At 35.9% G+C, this 16,313-nt stretch overlaps 1 protein-coding gene across 2 annotated transcripts in view; it reads right to left on the reverse strand.

Moving 5' to 3' along the window:
- Positions 1 to 16,313, reverse strand: part of UNC13C (unc-13 homolog C) — a 586,631-nt gene that overhangs the window by 333,227 nt on the left and 237,091 nt on the right. For both annotated transcript variants that reach the window (XM_032622977.1, XM_032622978.1), the window contains one exon: positions 15,228 to 15,369. In XM_032622977.1, the coding sequence (XP_032478868.1) occupies positions 15,228 to 15,369 (142 nt within the window). The remainder of the gene's footprint in view (positions 1 to 15,227; positions 15,370 to 16,313) is intronic.

A 16,313-nucleotide genomic window follows, 5' to 3' on the forward strand; every position in this document is an offset into this window, starting at 1 on the left:
AGGAAAAACAACAAATAACATAAAAGGGAATCCCCATAAGGTTAACAGCTGATCTTTCAGCAGAAACTCTGCAAGCCAGAAGGGAGTGGCAGGACATACTTCAAGTGATGAAAGGGAAAAACCTACAATCAAGATTACTCTACCCAGCAAGGATCTCATTCAGATTCAATGGAGAAATTAAACCCTTTACAGACAAGCAAAAGCTAAGAGAATTCAGCACCACAAAACCAGCTCTACAACAAATGCTAAAGGAACTTCTCTAGGCAGGAAACACAAGAGAAGGAAGAGTCTTACAATAACAAACCCAAAACAATTAAGAAAATGGTAATAGGAACATACATATTGATAACTACCTTAAATGTAAACTACCTTAAATGTAAAAGGATTAAACGCTCCAACCCAAAGACACAACTAGCTGAATGGAAACAAAAACAAGACCCATATATATGCTGTCTACAAGAGACCCACTTCAGATCTAGAGACACATACAGACTGAAAATGAGGTGATGGAAAAAGATATTCCATGCAAATGGAAATCAAAAGAAAGCTGGAGTAGCATTTCTCATATCAGACAAAATAGACTTTAAAATAAAGATTATTACAAGAGACAAAGAATGACCTATGTAATGATCAAGGGATCAATCCAAGAAGAAGATATAACAACTGTAAATAGTTATGCACCCAATATAGGAGCACCTCAATACATAAGGCAAATGCTAACAGCCATAAACGGGGAAATCGACAGTAACACAATCATAGTAGGGGTCTTTAACACCCCATTTTCACCAATAGACACATCATCCAAAATGAAAATAAATAAGGAAACACAAGCTTTAAATGTTTCATTACACAACACGGACTTGATTGATATTTATAGGACATTCCAACCAAAAACAAAAGAATACACTTGCTTCTCAAGTGCCCATGGAACATTCTACAAGGTAGATCATATCTTGGGTAACAAATCAGGCCTTGGTAAATTTAAGAAAATTGAAATTGTATCAAGTATCTTTTCCAACCACAACACTATGAGACTAGATATCAGTTACAGGAAAAAAATCTGTAAAAAAAATACAAACACATGGGGGCCAAACAATACACTACTAAATAACCAAGAGATCACTGAAGAAATCAAAGAGGAAATTAAAAAGTACCTACAAACAAATGACAATGAAAACACGATGACCCAAAACCTATGGGATGCAGCAAAAGCAGTTCTAAGAGGTAAGTTTATAGCAATACAATCCTACCTCAAGAAACAAGAAACATCTCAAAGAAACAACCTAAACTTACACCTAAAGCAATTAGAGAAAGAAGAACAAAAACCCCCAAAATTAGCAGAAGGAAAGAAATCATAAACATCCCATCAGAAATAAATGAAAAAGCAATGAAGGAAACGATAGCAAAGATCAACAAAACTAAAAGCTGGTTCTATGAGAAGATAAACAAAATTGATAAAACTTTAGCCCGACTCATCAAGAAAAAAAGGGAGAAGACTCAAAGTAATAGAATTAAAATGAAAAAGGAGAAGTAACAACTGACACTGCAGAAATACAAAGGATCATGAGAGATTACCATAAACAACTATATGCCAATAAAATGGACCATCTAGAAGAAATGGACAAATTCTTAGAAATGCACAACCTTCTGAGACTGAACCAGGAAGAAACAGAAAATATAAACAGACCAATCAGACCAATCACAAGCACTGAAATTGAGACTGCGATTAAAAATCTTCCAACAAACAAAAGCCCAGGACCAGATGCCTTCACAGGCAAATTCTATCCAACATTTAGAGAAGAGCTAACACCTATCCTTCTCAAACTCTTCCAGAATATAGAAGAGGGAGGAACACTCCCAAACTCATTGTACAAGGTCACCATCACTCTGATATCAAAACCAGACAAAGATGTCACAAAGAAAGAAAACAACCAGCCAATATTACTGGTGAACATAGATGCAAAAATTCTCAACAAAATACTACCAAACAGAATCCAACAGCACATTAAAAGGATCATACAGCATGATCAATTGGGGTTTCTCCCAGGAATGCAAGGATTCTTCAATATATGCAAATTAATCAATGTGATACAGCATATTAACACATTGAAGGAGAAAAAACATATGATCATCTAAATAAATGCAGAAAAAGCTTTTGACAAAATTCAACACCCATTTATGATAAAAACCCTCCAAAAAGTAGACATAGAGGGAACTTACCTCAATATAATAAAGGCCATATATAACAAACCCATAGCCAACATCGTACTCAATGGTGAAAAACTGAAACCATTTCCACTAAGATCAGGAACAAGACAAGGTTGCCCACTCTCACCACTATTATTCAACATAGTTTTGGAAGTTTTAGCCACAGCAATCAGAGAAGAAAAAGAAATAAAAGGAATCCAAATGAGAAAAGAAGAAGTATAACTGTCACTGTTTGCAGATGACATGATACTATACATAGAGAATCCTAAAGATGCTACCAGAAAACTACTAGAGCTAATCAATGAATTTGGTAAAGTAGCAGGAGACAAAATTAATGCACAGAAATCTCTGGTATCCCTATACACTAATGATGAAATATCTGGAAGCAAAATTAAGCAAACACTCCCATCTACCACTGCAACAAAAATAATAAAACACCTAGGAATAAACCTACGTAAAGAAACAAAAGACCTGTATGCAGAAAACTATCAGACGTTGATGAAAGAAATTAAAGATGATACAAACAGATGGAGAAATATACCATGTTCTTTGATTAAAAGAATCAACATTGTGAAAATGGCTATACTACCTAAAGCAATCTACAAATTCCTTGCAATCCCTATCAAACTACCAATGGCATTTTTCACAGAACTAGAACAAAAAAATTCACAGTTTGTATGGAAACACAAAAGACCCCGAATAGCCAAAGCAATCTTGAGAAAGAAAAATGGAGCTGGAGGAATCAGGCTCCCTGTCTTCAGACTATACTACAAAGCTACAGTAATCAAGACAGTATGGTACTGGCACAGAAACAGAAATATAGAACAATGAAACAGGATAGAAAGCCCAGCGATAAACCCACGCACATATGGTCACCTTATCTTTGATAAAGGAGGCAAGAATATACAATGGAGAAAAGACAGCCTCTTCAATAAGTAGTGCTGGGAAAACTGAACAGCTACATGTAAAAGAATGAAATTAGAACACTCCCTTACACCATACACAAAAATAAACTCAAAATGGATTAAAGACCTAAACGTAAGGCCAGAGACTATAAAACTCTTAGTGAAAAACATAGGCATCTTGCTATTTTTTATTTTCCCCATTTTTGTCCCATTTTCCCTTTTATCTGGTTTTTTCAATTATTTTTATAACTGAATTTTATCTACTTTGTCATATTAGCTATTAATTCTTTTGTTTTGTCATTATAGTTGTTACTTTAGTATGCATATTTAAGCTATCACAATCTACAAATGTTTTATACCCTTTAATATACAGTGTAAGAACCTTATAATAGTATATTTTCAGTTTTGTCTCCTAGACCTTTATGCAATCATTATCATATATTTTAGTTATTGCATTAACAACTCAGGAATAAGTTATTATTTTTGTGTTAATACTTACCAATCTTTTAAATAAATCTAAATAAAATGTAAGAGTGTAATATATATGTCAATGAGGTTATTATTTCCAGAGTTCATTCTTTTTCTTGCCTTTATATTGATCTGTATTTTCCTCTGGCATCACATTTTTTCTGCCTGAGAAACTTCTCTTAATATTTTTTGTAGTGCCAGTCAGAAGGAAAGGAATTCTTTCAGCTTTCATATGTATGGAAAGCCTTTATTTTGTCTTTGTATGTTTTAAACCACTTCATTGCCCTTTTTTGAAGAGTGTTTTCTCTGTGTTTAGAACTCTAGTTTGACAGTTTTTCTTACAACAATGAAAAGATGATGCTCCATTGTACTACTGGTTACACCATTTCTGAGGCCATCTTTATTTTTCTTACTCTGTGTATGGTGTGCCTTTTTTCTCTGGAAGTTTTCATGATTTCCTTTTCTTCACTGGTTCGGAGCAATTTGGCTATGTTGTGTTGATGTAATTTTTTCATGTATCTTATGCTTGAGATTCATTGAGCTTCTTGAGCCTGTGGGTTTTTAATTTTGATCAAATTTGGGAAAAGAAAGTCCATTATTTCCTCAGATACTTTTTATACCCATCTTCCCTTCTCCTTTAGGGAACTCCGATTAGATGATTTTTGGCTTCTTGAACCAGTTTCAACTGTTCTGTTTATTCTTTGAAATTTTCTGTATGTTTCATCTCATTTTTTTTATTATTATGTCTGTAAGATAAATAATCTTTTCTTCTGCAATATTTAATCTGCGTCATTCCTATTCAGTGTACTTTCCATTGTACACAATGTATTTTTCATTTCTAGAAGTTCATTTTCAGTCTTTTGTAAAAAATATCTTCAATATCTTCACTTATCTGTTTTCACGTTGGGTTTTTTGTACTGGGTTTTCCCTGGCTCTCTTTGGGTGATTGTTTTGAATGACTGGCACTAGTAAGGGAATGAGATAGTGTGGAAAGGGCACTTACTGCAGTAATAGAAGATGAGGATAAGAGTCTTCGTTCTTTTACTTTCCTTGTTTGGATGAATTCTTTAGCAACAATCTGTTTCCCTCCCTGAGTCTTAGCTTTCTTATTTATAGAATGACAACAACAACAACAACAACAACAACAGTAATGGCAATGCTTTTTAAGGTATTTGAGAAGTGTAATACATGTGGTAGCAGTTAAGATACAGTAAATGGTTACACAAATATCAGTGACTATAATTATGATGATACTTTCAGTGATTTGGGTTTTAGATTTTTCTTCCTAGCCATTATATCTCAATAAGGTGATTACTTATCTAGAATTTCTTTTGTCCAATATTATCTTGCTTTATACACCCTTTACACAGAGATAAATGTTCTATTGTCAAGCTCAGCCAGGAGGGCAGGACCAAGGAGAACTGTCCATTCTCCCCTAATTTCCTAGCATTGACTCTTTTCCTAGCTGATATGAGTCTCAGCACAGTCTCCCCACCAATTAGAATGAGAACTCTGTACGAGGAAGCAACTACTGTGCATATTTACCTCAATGTCTGTAGCATCTAGGAGAGTGCCTCACACATAAATATTTGTTGAAAGAATTATTTTTCTAAAGAGGGTTGGAGCTGGTACTGACACACACACAAAATGCCCAGGAAGTTGGACTTTACATTGTACAGTTCTAAGTCGGTAGAGATCTGCACATTTCCAATTTGGCTAGGGATAGCACTAGCATGTGAATCTCCTTTCTCTGCCTTCAAAATGGTTGGTCCACATGTGGGGCACATCCAAGAGGTGGGGGGATGAACCAAATAGAGGATGGATGGCTATAGTGATTGGGTCTTGAAAATGCTACATAAATCCAGATGACTGTAAGTACCTTTACTTACATTTTATATATATATATATATATATATATATATATATATATATATATATATTCTACTCAGGGGGAATTGGTTCAATCCATAGGCTCAAATTAGTCACCAGGAGACCACCCACGACCTGTATGGTTTGTTTCACAAAGAGGAATTGGGCTAATTGCTTAAAAATGCAAAGAAACTGTGAGCACTAGAGGTAGGAAACACATGACCTTAGGGCTAAGGCTATTACGAACCACATGGAAGCTAATTAATGAAAAGCTATTGATTAGACATCAGGAATCAGACTGGAGTACAGAGCAGGGAGGAAAGAAGGGAGGGGAAGGGACACAAGGAGGGACAGTGACAGATGAGAGGCAGACAGGGAGAGGGAGAGACGGAGAGAGAAAAGAGAAAATATATAATGGAGGGGCAGAGATGGAGAAAAACACATAGAGATGGACAAACATCAGAGAAAAATAGAGAAAATAAATAAGCATAATAATTTCTGCCCTTTTGGAGTTCTACTGTTTGGCTTTTCCTGGACTCCTGCAAAGGCTTTCTGTAATACAATTTGTTTCTTCCTAATTCCTTTTCTATGGACCAGTTTAAATGTAGACCCTTTCTTCCCACCAAGAGGGATCTCTACAGAATAGACCCCATTGCCCCAAGAGTTTGCTGTTTGTAATTTAACTGCTCCCTAAAGATTTGGGGGATTTTGTTTGAATTCTAGTTGATCCTCAGTTTAAAACTAAGTAAAGTATATGTTCCTCTGTATCTCAGCCTACAGAATATCAAGGATCTGTTCTGATCCAAAATTTTATGGTTTGTTGACTATAAATCAATTCTTTTTGGTGGCCCTAAGTTCATACTTCATTGAATTCTGTCCAGAACTCTTTCCATACACTTTCGTCTCCTTACTAACCCTTAAGTTCTGGTATGAATTATTCATGAAGTAGGTGCTAGTCTATTGGCTCTGCTGTATATGGATGAGTAATCATTCAACCTTGTTTACTAAGTGAAAGGCAGTACTGGTTATTATATCCCCCTGTTGCCAGGCATATTCACAATGTAGACAATGATAAGTAAACAAATTTGTAAGCCTGTAAAGTGTGACTAAACTCCTTCTTGCTTTAGACAATCGTGGGACTATCTTCTTGACAGATGACTTCCTGATGCATCATTGTAAGCTAGCTCAGACGACTGAGGAAATGCTCCCATCCCACATAGCCCAGGAAAGGCCTCCGCTAGTAACCCAGGCAATAGATCAAATCCTTGATTACATCCAGGCTGTCATTTTAAAATATTAACCTGCCATGCTCTGAAGACATTTTTATTTAACTGTAGTATTTAAGTGTTATCTCCTATGGAGCTTAGTTTATGCTTAATTCATACTCAGCCCTGGGCTGAGCAGCACATGGCACAGTGGAGAGCCTTGGGCCTGAGGCACTCGGTGTGCCACCCCATCTGGGTAGCTGTGAATGCAACATGGGTGGCATATGCTTCAAAGGGCCAAATAACAGCATTATGAATTTTGGGTGCTTATGTGTTAAAAGAGCTTTCATGTACACTACCTCCTAATAATAACTTCACTGAGTCAAGGTGGGGAATACTTTTTGTGCACAATGCCCACTGTGAAACTGAGATTCAAAGAGGTTGAGGGGTTTCCTGGAGGTCAAGAAGCATGCTGGATCCAGAACAGTTCTGAAACTCAGGTTTGTAAACTTGAAGGCCAGAGAGCTTTTGGGTATAACATGAAAGTACTCAAGTCAGTACTTTCCGTGGACCCAGTACAGTGCTTTGCATATAAAGGACGCTCAGGAAATGAGGGTGGAATTTAACTGATACCCCACAAAGCAAGTGAAGCTGGTTGTTCAGTCAATACATGAGTAGAATGTTTAAACACCACTGCCGTGCCTATTCAACACCACCATGAATAAGTGAGGGCGTGTCCACACTCCTACCACAGGCATTGTATTGACTAGACTCTCTGTTATTAAAATAACTCTTTACTCCAATGGTTAACATTGACACCAATCTAAAAAAGATAGCCAATACGTACCGGCTACTGCCCCTCCAGGAGGGAATCAGCATATTTTGTTTTTATTTCCTATGTTAGCAAAAGTGAGTCACCAAGGATCAACTGTAGGGTTCTCTAGAAAGCATAGTATCAACACATATATAAAATTTAAGTCTTCTAACTACAAAATGTCTTATTCAAATGGGCAGACTATGCTACCATTTTCTCTCTAGAACTCACTGGGAGAGACTGACTCCTTTTCCTCCTGAGGGAATGGTTTATGATAAGCATAACCATTTCTTTAATTGTAGCACAGGAAAATAAAATCGGGTCATAATTAATTATGAAATGATCGAATCCATAACTTACTAGGATCCAAGAGCAAAGATAAGGGGCACCTTAGATTTATGTAACACTATATCAATTTCAAAGTGCTTTCATATAGATTAGTGTAATTAATTTTCATGTGATATTTTAAAAATTACACGTTTACAACCCCTCCTACCCCACATTTCTGCAAGGGCTTAATTGGTCATGTCTCTGTTCTCTGTAAACACTGTCCAGAGTGCCGCATTCTAGAATCACACATCCATAGTCTTTTGAAGATTAATTTCAAACTTTTTTTAACCCATGGCAAGAGAGGTAAAATTAAAATTGAAATTACTTAGCATTAATCTTTTGAGGGCATCAAAGTGCCATTAGTGGGGGAACCATTAGGCTTTCAAACAAAAAAACTTGAAAAATTACTTCATCTGCATTTTTGTCTTACCAGCTTTGCGACTGCCTGCCTGGTTCAGGTCAACTGCACTTTTTCCACAGGAAGGGTCTGAAGGTGGGGAAAGACACACCTCTTTATTTCTTCTTGTATCTTATTTTTGCCTTCACAATAGGGGGCTGCTTTGTAGTCTTGTCTCTACTATAACCTGTCTAAGCTTCGATTTTCTCATCAGTAAGATGAGGGAGTTGGATAAAACCATGTCTCAAAACTTCGCCCAGTTTCAATTCTCTAAATTCTTCTTTCAGCAGTACTTCCTTCCTACAGCACCTTGTTCATCAGACTCCTCTTGGCCTCACTATCCAGGCGGGAACCTTTTCGGTATGAAAGTATTACTGCCATTTCTGCTCTAAGTCCTGAATCTCGGCACAAAGGATGTGATCATGTTATTAATGCTAATAATTATAAAAATACAGCTGTCATTCTGAATATGCTTAACAAGTGACAAAAGCTCTATATACATTATCTCAACAAATATATCAGTCCTGGGAAGTATGTATTATCCCATTTTCTCCGTATTGGAAAAGCTAAAGCTCAGAATTGAAGCAAATTGCCCAAAAAGCAAACTAAAGCCATACGATGAATAAGCCGTCCTATTTTCAGAATGTCAGGACACGTTTTTACACTCCGGTTCACAGGGCAGAACTGTCAGGGTAGTGGGAGGCCTGGGTGAGTTCATCTGTGACATGTACGCGTTTTTCAAAGTCTGCACGTAAATACACTATGAACTCATTTCCTCCTTCCGTATAAAGGAAGGTAAGTTTGCAACTTTCACACCATTTTCATGGTCAAATGAAATCATGCACAGGTAGATTCAAAATAGTTATTTCTAGAACCAGTGATATAGAACATCGATAATAAAAATGGAATCTTGGCGTTCAGGTAACTGGCAACAAAATTAATTGCGGTTGAAAATTTAGGCATTCATTTTTTTATATTCTAGAAGGAAAATATGGAAAATATTTGTGAGCATGATTTCACTTAAAGCTCATAAATATTTTGTCAGTAAAGTGAAAAATGTGAAAAGTATGCTATATATATATATTATATGCACAGCCTGGTGCAATAAGTTTGAATTTCTTCTTCCTGGAAAAGGATGCTGTTTTAAGAATACATGTATTGTTGGTGCCTCCTATCAAAAGGAAAACAGGTATACAGTAAATTACATGAAAAACTGCCAGTTAGAATACTGATGACTCATGTTTTCAATATCCATTCCAGTATACTCAGCCCATGAACCATGAACCTTTCTAGCCTGTCCAGTGGGAGCAAACACTATTCCTGACGTGACTGAACACTGGGCACTGTCATATCTAATTCTTTTGGGTGGACTTTACCTTGGTCTTGGGAAGTTTCCTCATATGCATGCACTTATCATTATTCAGCTCATTTGTCAAAGGGGGTCCTTTGCAGGATTATAAAACTAGAATATTTCTACTACTGCATTTCTTTAAATGGATGCTTTATTTCATAGATTGCAACTGAAAACCTATGGCGCACATACCTCCAAAGGTTGTACCTTGTTTGACATGTTCTGTGTTGGCTTTCATACTGTTTTATTTTGTTTTGCTTATCAATTAAATTCAAAGTTCCAGACTTTCTATTCTAGTCAAGAGGGAGTAACCGGGACTAGAGACTCCCCCCACATGAAAAGTCAAAAAGTGAGCGAAATATATAAAACATTGTTTCTCAATATACTGAAGATCTGTCAAAGAGGAACAGTGATTTCAAGGAGGTGAAAAAAATTAACAAGGTGAGCCTTACCATTACTTCAGCTTACTTCCCTGAGGGAGTTTCCAGGCCACTGTGCAAAGAGAGAAAACCCAGGTGGAGTCCACTGGACTCTCTGAGTTGGAACGACAGAGTTGAAAATCTGAAAAAGCCAATGTAGCTAGAAGTCACAGGGCATACATACTATCAAAAAGAAGAGAACTGAACAGAAAGAAAGCAATAATCTACTTCAGGCTCATCTTGGGCAATCCGCTGAGTAATAAGTGCACGCATGTGATGAAACTACCCAAAGCCAGGTTAAAAGCCGCCCTTGAAAGGATTAGATGTCACAGTGCCCAACACTCACCAAGGCTAGAAATAGTTTGTGTCTACTGCACAGACAAGAGAACCTTATCATTCATGAGTCAGTAGGTGGAGGACATGTCAGAGTCTTGCTTCAGTACTGAGGAATAATTAGCCTGAAGTTGAGTGCTATTTCATTCCCACCTAACCAATTTTAAAAAGCAAGACCTACCTAAAGAACTATATGTTTCCATGTAACTTAACTATGTCTCAGAACAGAGCTCAAGAATATTTAGAGGATGCCCAAAGTATCCAGCAACAACAAAGTAATATTTGCAAAGCCTGTCATTCAATATAAAATTACCAGGCACATGAAGTAGCGGAAAAACACGACACAAAATAAGGGAAAAGAAATTATCAATCAAAACTGACCAAGAATGGACACAAATGTTAGAATTGTCAGTCAAGGGCATCAAAGCAATTATTATGAGTATTGCATGAATCAGAAAGCTAAGTAGAGAAAGACAATGTCAGGGGAATCAGAAGACAAGCCACAGACATGGAGAAAGTATTTTCAAAAGGCACATGTGATGAAAGATGATTATCCAAAATATTCAAAGAAACCTTAAAACTCAATAATAAACAACTCGATTAAGAAATGGGCCAAAAAACTTAACAGACACCTCACCAAAGATAATGAACAGGACTGTAAATAAGCAAATGAACAGATGTTCCACATAGATCATCTCAAATGAAAATCAAATTAAAACGAGGTATCATACGCACCTACCAGATCAGTCAAAATTCAAAATACTGACAATGTCAAACACTACAGAGGATGTGGAACAAGAGGAACTGTTATTCACTGCTGGGGAGAACACAAAATGGTCCAGCCGCTATGGAAGACAGTTTGACCATTTCTTACAAAACTAAACATACCCTTACCATAGAATCTAGCAATCATACTCCTTAGCATTTACCCTAAGGAGCTGAAAATTGATGTCCACATAAAAACCTGCATATGAATACTTATAGCAGCTTTATTCATAATGACTAAAACTTGGAAGTAACCAAGATGTTCTTCAGTAGGTGAATGAATAAAAACACTCTAGTACATCAAGGCAATTAAATATTATTCAGTGCTGAAAACGAAATGAGCTATCAAGCCATGAAAGAAAACACAGAGGAACCTTCGATGCGTATTACTAAATGAAAAAAAAAGTCAATCTGGAAATGCTACATACTGTATGACTCCAACTATATGACGTTTTAGAAAAGGCAAAACTTTGGAGACAGTAAAAAGATCAGTAGTTGCCAAGGATTTGGCGAGGGAAGAGGAATGAACGGATGAAGCGCAGAGGATTTTTAAGGCAGTAAAAGTACTTTGTATGATACCATAATGATGGATACATGTCATTATACATTTGCCCAAATGTATAAAATGTAAAACACAATGAGAAAGGTAATGTCTACTCTGAATTTTGAGTGATTATCTTGTGTCAATGTAGGTTTATCAATTGTAACAATATACCCACACGCTGCTGGGAGATGGTGATAATGGAGGGAGGCTATGCATGCGTGGGGGTAGCAGGTACATGGGAAATCACTACACATTCCCCCAAATTTTCCTAGGAACCTCCCCCCACCAATAACATCTTAATTTTTAAAACAATTAAGTAGAGATATGGAAGATACAGAGACTCAATTTGAACTTCCTGACATGGAAAATAAATGTCTGAGATGAAAAACACAGTGGCTTGGATTAAGAGTAGATTAGACATTACAGAAGAAAAGGTCAGTGAATTTGAATGCCTACCAATAGAAATAATTTAAAGTGAAACACAGAGAAAGGAAGGGAGGCAGAGAGAGAGGGAGAGAGAACATAAGAGCATCCGTGGCCTGTGGGACAACTTCAAGAGGCTTAATATACGTATAAGTGAAATCTCCAGAAGACAGGGACAGAAAGAATATTTAAAGAAACAGTGGCCAAAATTTCCCCCAATTTAAAGGAAACTGCAAACTCACAGGCCCAAGTAGCTCAATAAACCCTAAGCACCAGAAACACAAAGAAAATTACACCATGGCGCACTGCAGTCCAATTGTACAGGTGAGTAAAGAAAACAAAACCTTAAAAGCAATTATGGGGGGAAAAAGACATGTACAAGGTAACAAAGAAGACAACAGATTTATCATTGAGAATAAGGAAGTGAGGCAAACACAAAGACAATGGAACAATATCGGCCAAGTAAAGTTTTAAAAATGACATTCGGAATTATATGATTCTCTCGATAGATGCAGTAAAAGCATTAGACAAAATGCAATATTGAGTTCTAATCAAAATTCTTAGCCTACTGGAAGTAGAAGATGGCTGTCTTAACTGGAAAAGTTGCATCTGCAATAAGCCCAAAGCTAATATCACAGTTAATCAAGAAAGGAACGTCTTCCATCTGAGATCAGGAACAAGGCCAGGATGCCTGCTCTTATCACTTTTACTTGGCATTATACTGGAAATCTTAGCCAAGGCAATAAAGCAATCAAAACCGTATCAGGCTTTCTTTTGTGTGAAAAATGATAAGCCAATTAAAAATTTCACATGAAAATAATTCAAAGGTTCTAAAATAGATAAAATAACTTTGAAAAAAAGAAAAAGTTGGAGGGCTAGCACTACCTGATTTTAAGACTTTATTTATTATAAAGTATAACTATAGTAATCAAGACCATGTGGTAGGGGCATATACATGGAGAAAAAGATCAGAATAAAAAATCCAGAAACAGGAATAATCTCCACACATATAGAGAAAGCTGAATTTTATAAAAGGTGCAAAAGCAGTTTAGTACAGAAAGGATAGCGTTTTCAAAAAATGGTGCAGGAACCAGTGGATTTCCATATACGAAATAAAGAACTTGGGTCTATAACTTATACCACATTATAAATAATCACATCAAAATGTATCATAGACCAATGTGTGAAGCATAAAAATATAAAACTTATACAAATAAAAACACACAAAAATAAAAATGGGCGAAATACTTGGATAGTTAACTAATGAAGACACATGGAGAGCACATAAACATATTCTAAGATGCCTGAAATCATTAATCGTTAGATAAATACAAAATAAAAGCAGTATAAGATAACAAGACACATGTATTAGAATGGCTAAAATCCAAAAGACTGGCCTGACACTGGAAGGATTTGTATGACCTGGAATTCCCATACGTAGGTGGTGAAAATGTATATAGAATGGTACAAGCACTTAGGAAGAGTCTTAAAAATTAAACATGATCCTACTGTATGTTCCAGCTATTCTAGTCTTAGGTATTTATTCAAGAGAAATGTAAACATATGTCCATATAAGTGCTCCTAACAACTTTTGTTTTTAATAGCTAAAAACTAGAAACATACCAAATGGCCATTGAAGGTGACTACATAAACAAACGGTTATATTTTAATACAATGAAATGCTACCTGGCAATAAAAAGAAATAAATTATTGCTAAACCCTACAACATCTCAAAACAGCTATGCTGAGTGAAAAAAAAAAAACACACAAAAGTAGGACGCATGCTGTAAGATCTATTCACATAAAATTGTAGAAATGCAAAAAAAAAGTCCTATAGCACCATAAAGCCAGCCAGTGATTGCCTGGCATGGGGGGGGGGGGGGGCAGTCAGGAGGGATGGCTTCAATGGGGCATAAAGAACCTTTTGGGGTTGATAGACATGCTCATTTTCCTGTCTGTGGTGATGGTTTCATGGGGTATACATATGTCAAAACTTAAATTGTACAGTTTGAAGATGTAGACTTTTTTTTCCAATTATAGTTCAATAAAGTTCTTTTTAAACTTTCAAATGTCCAGCTTCTCCTAAGAAACTGGAAACTCTAGCTGCATTGCAGCTGCAGGACTGCGTGGCAGTGGAAGCTGTCTCTTCTCCAAGTCACTTGCTCTCAAGTTTCCCACAGTCCCTCCCCTTTTTTGCCCTTATCCTACTTTATTCACTTAACTTGACTGCCTTAGGACTAAGAATTTATGACTATCAATTGATTTCTTATCTTCTCTTAACAAACAAAGAGATATTAAAATGGTTTCTCCCAGCAGTCTGAAGTAGGAAGCATAGAAAGCTCTTAACTTTTTCCACGGTACTCTCTGTTATTGGGTCGCAACTGATTTTCCACACCCTTTTCTTAACACTCCCTTCATCAGCCAATATACATGTGAAATTCTGTATTTTATATATACTCTTGTCCACATTCCCAAACAAGCTGTATGTGTTGAGTTTGCTCATTTAGCATGTTTCTGAGATCAATGTGTAAACTATTAACAAAGAAAGAAGGAGAGAAAAAGAACAGTCTGCCTTTAAACTCACAGTTAGGGCTTTTTATTTCTACCAAATGGTAATTGGAAATTATCATCTCTCTCTCCAAGAAGGGCTAATAGAAAGAAAAGAAGCCTTGACAAAAAATGATTTCTTGCTGTTTGGTACAGGATATAAGAGGTTTGGAATAAATGACCTCACAGAAAATGAGAGGTTTTAAAAGTTATCATCAACAATTTCATCAGTACAGGCTGGTGTAGCTGTAATGGGCCAGGTGATGCCCCAAATCTTTCTATTGTCTTTTGTCATCAATCTTCAGATGCCAAGCTATTGCTGAATCAAGCTTGTAAATTCCTTACTAGATTGGGTCAACCCAAGTTACAGATCATGTCATAATCTTTTTTTTTTCTCCTGCAAACTCATCTTAGCTGTGCCAACTTTTTTGTTTGTAATATTTTTTTTAATTCACTTGCTTCTCAAGATGAAGAATAAATAATAAATATTATGAGGTTACTGAGTTCATAATATTAGTTTTACTTTTTTATAATTTATGCATAGATACCATTAAAATATGAGATAATTATTGCTTGCATACTGTGAATGCCTGTCTTAAATTTATCCTGAAGTATCTTAATATTTGTAATAGTTTCATTATTTACTTACAAATAAAACTTCTCATCCCATACTGGATTCAAGTTTCCAAAAATGGTTTTAGTTCTTCTTTTGTTCTTTCCGACTTGAACTGTAACATATGGGTCACTTGACCCTGTTTTGTCTTTTGCCTGCAAGCCTTGTGCAGAAACCACTGAAATAAACCAAATTCAAACTTTTAACATAAAGATTTCCTCAGAAACAGAAAAAATGATAATGAAGGAAACATTTTCTATTTCGTTGTCCCCTTGGTTTGCAATGCAACCCCACTGCTTTCATTTTCATGAGCAACAGGACTTAACAAAATGTTTAAGAAAAGAATGAATCACGGAACATTAAAACCTTCCTTTCATGAATATTTGCTTTTGCCTGTAATGACAGTAGTGGTATACATACATATGCATATTAGCTATATACTCATATATATCACTGTACCATGTATAGATAAATGAGAATGCACATACAATAAGCAAATTACCCAACGTAATTCAAAGGTCTGTGATTTAAAATGTATTTATTTATTTATGAATTTACTGTCAGTATTGATCAACTCAACTCAGTAACAGAAGCTTCTTTATTTTACCTTTTGAATACAATATGAGTAAGTTAAAAGGCGTGGTAAATATCAACATGTAACATATGCAGTTGCTGTTACTTACAAGCAACTTCAGAAGTTCAAGTTATTAGACATCACTAAACTCAGATTGCCAAATCAAGGATCAAATGAATGAGGGATACCGATCCAGGAGTATATAAAACAATATTTGTTTTCTCATTAAGAAAAACTGACCGAAGAGATTACTGGCTACTCTTGTCATTTATCAGTGGCAGGCAGCAACAAAGCTAGTCTCTTGTAAACTGCAGGGTATTGATGAGTATATTACAAAATAGAACTTTCTTCCTCTTGAAGAGCTTTTGATTAGAACAAGACATAGACTGAAACGATTTCAATTATCTAGTACACATTTCAGAAATTTGAAGCCAATTAAACTTCAATATTGACAAGATTGAAAAATTCTACTTATCTTACCTATAACTATTAGTAGCAGTGATTTCTAAGACATATAAAAATCTCAATATGGAATGAAAATTTTAAAA

Source organism: Phocoena sinus, chromosome 2, assembly GCF_008692025.1.
Source record: "Phocoena sinus isolate mPhoSin1 chromosome 2, mPhoSin1.pri, whole genome shotgun sequence".
NCBI lineage: Eukaryota > Metazoa > Chordata > Mammalia > Artiodactyla > Phocoenidae > Phocoena > Phocoena sinus.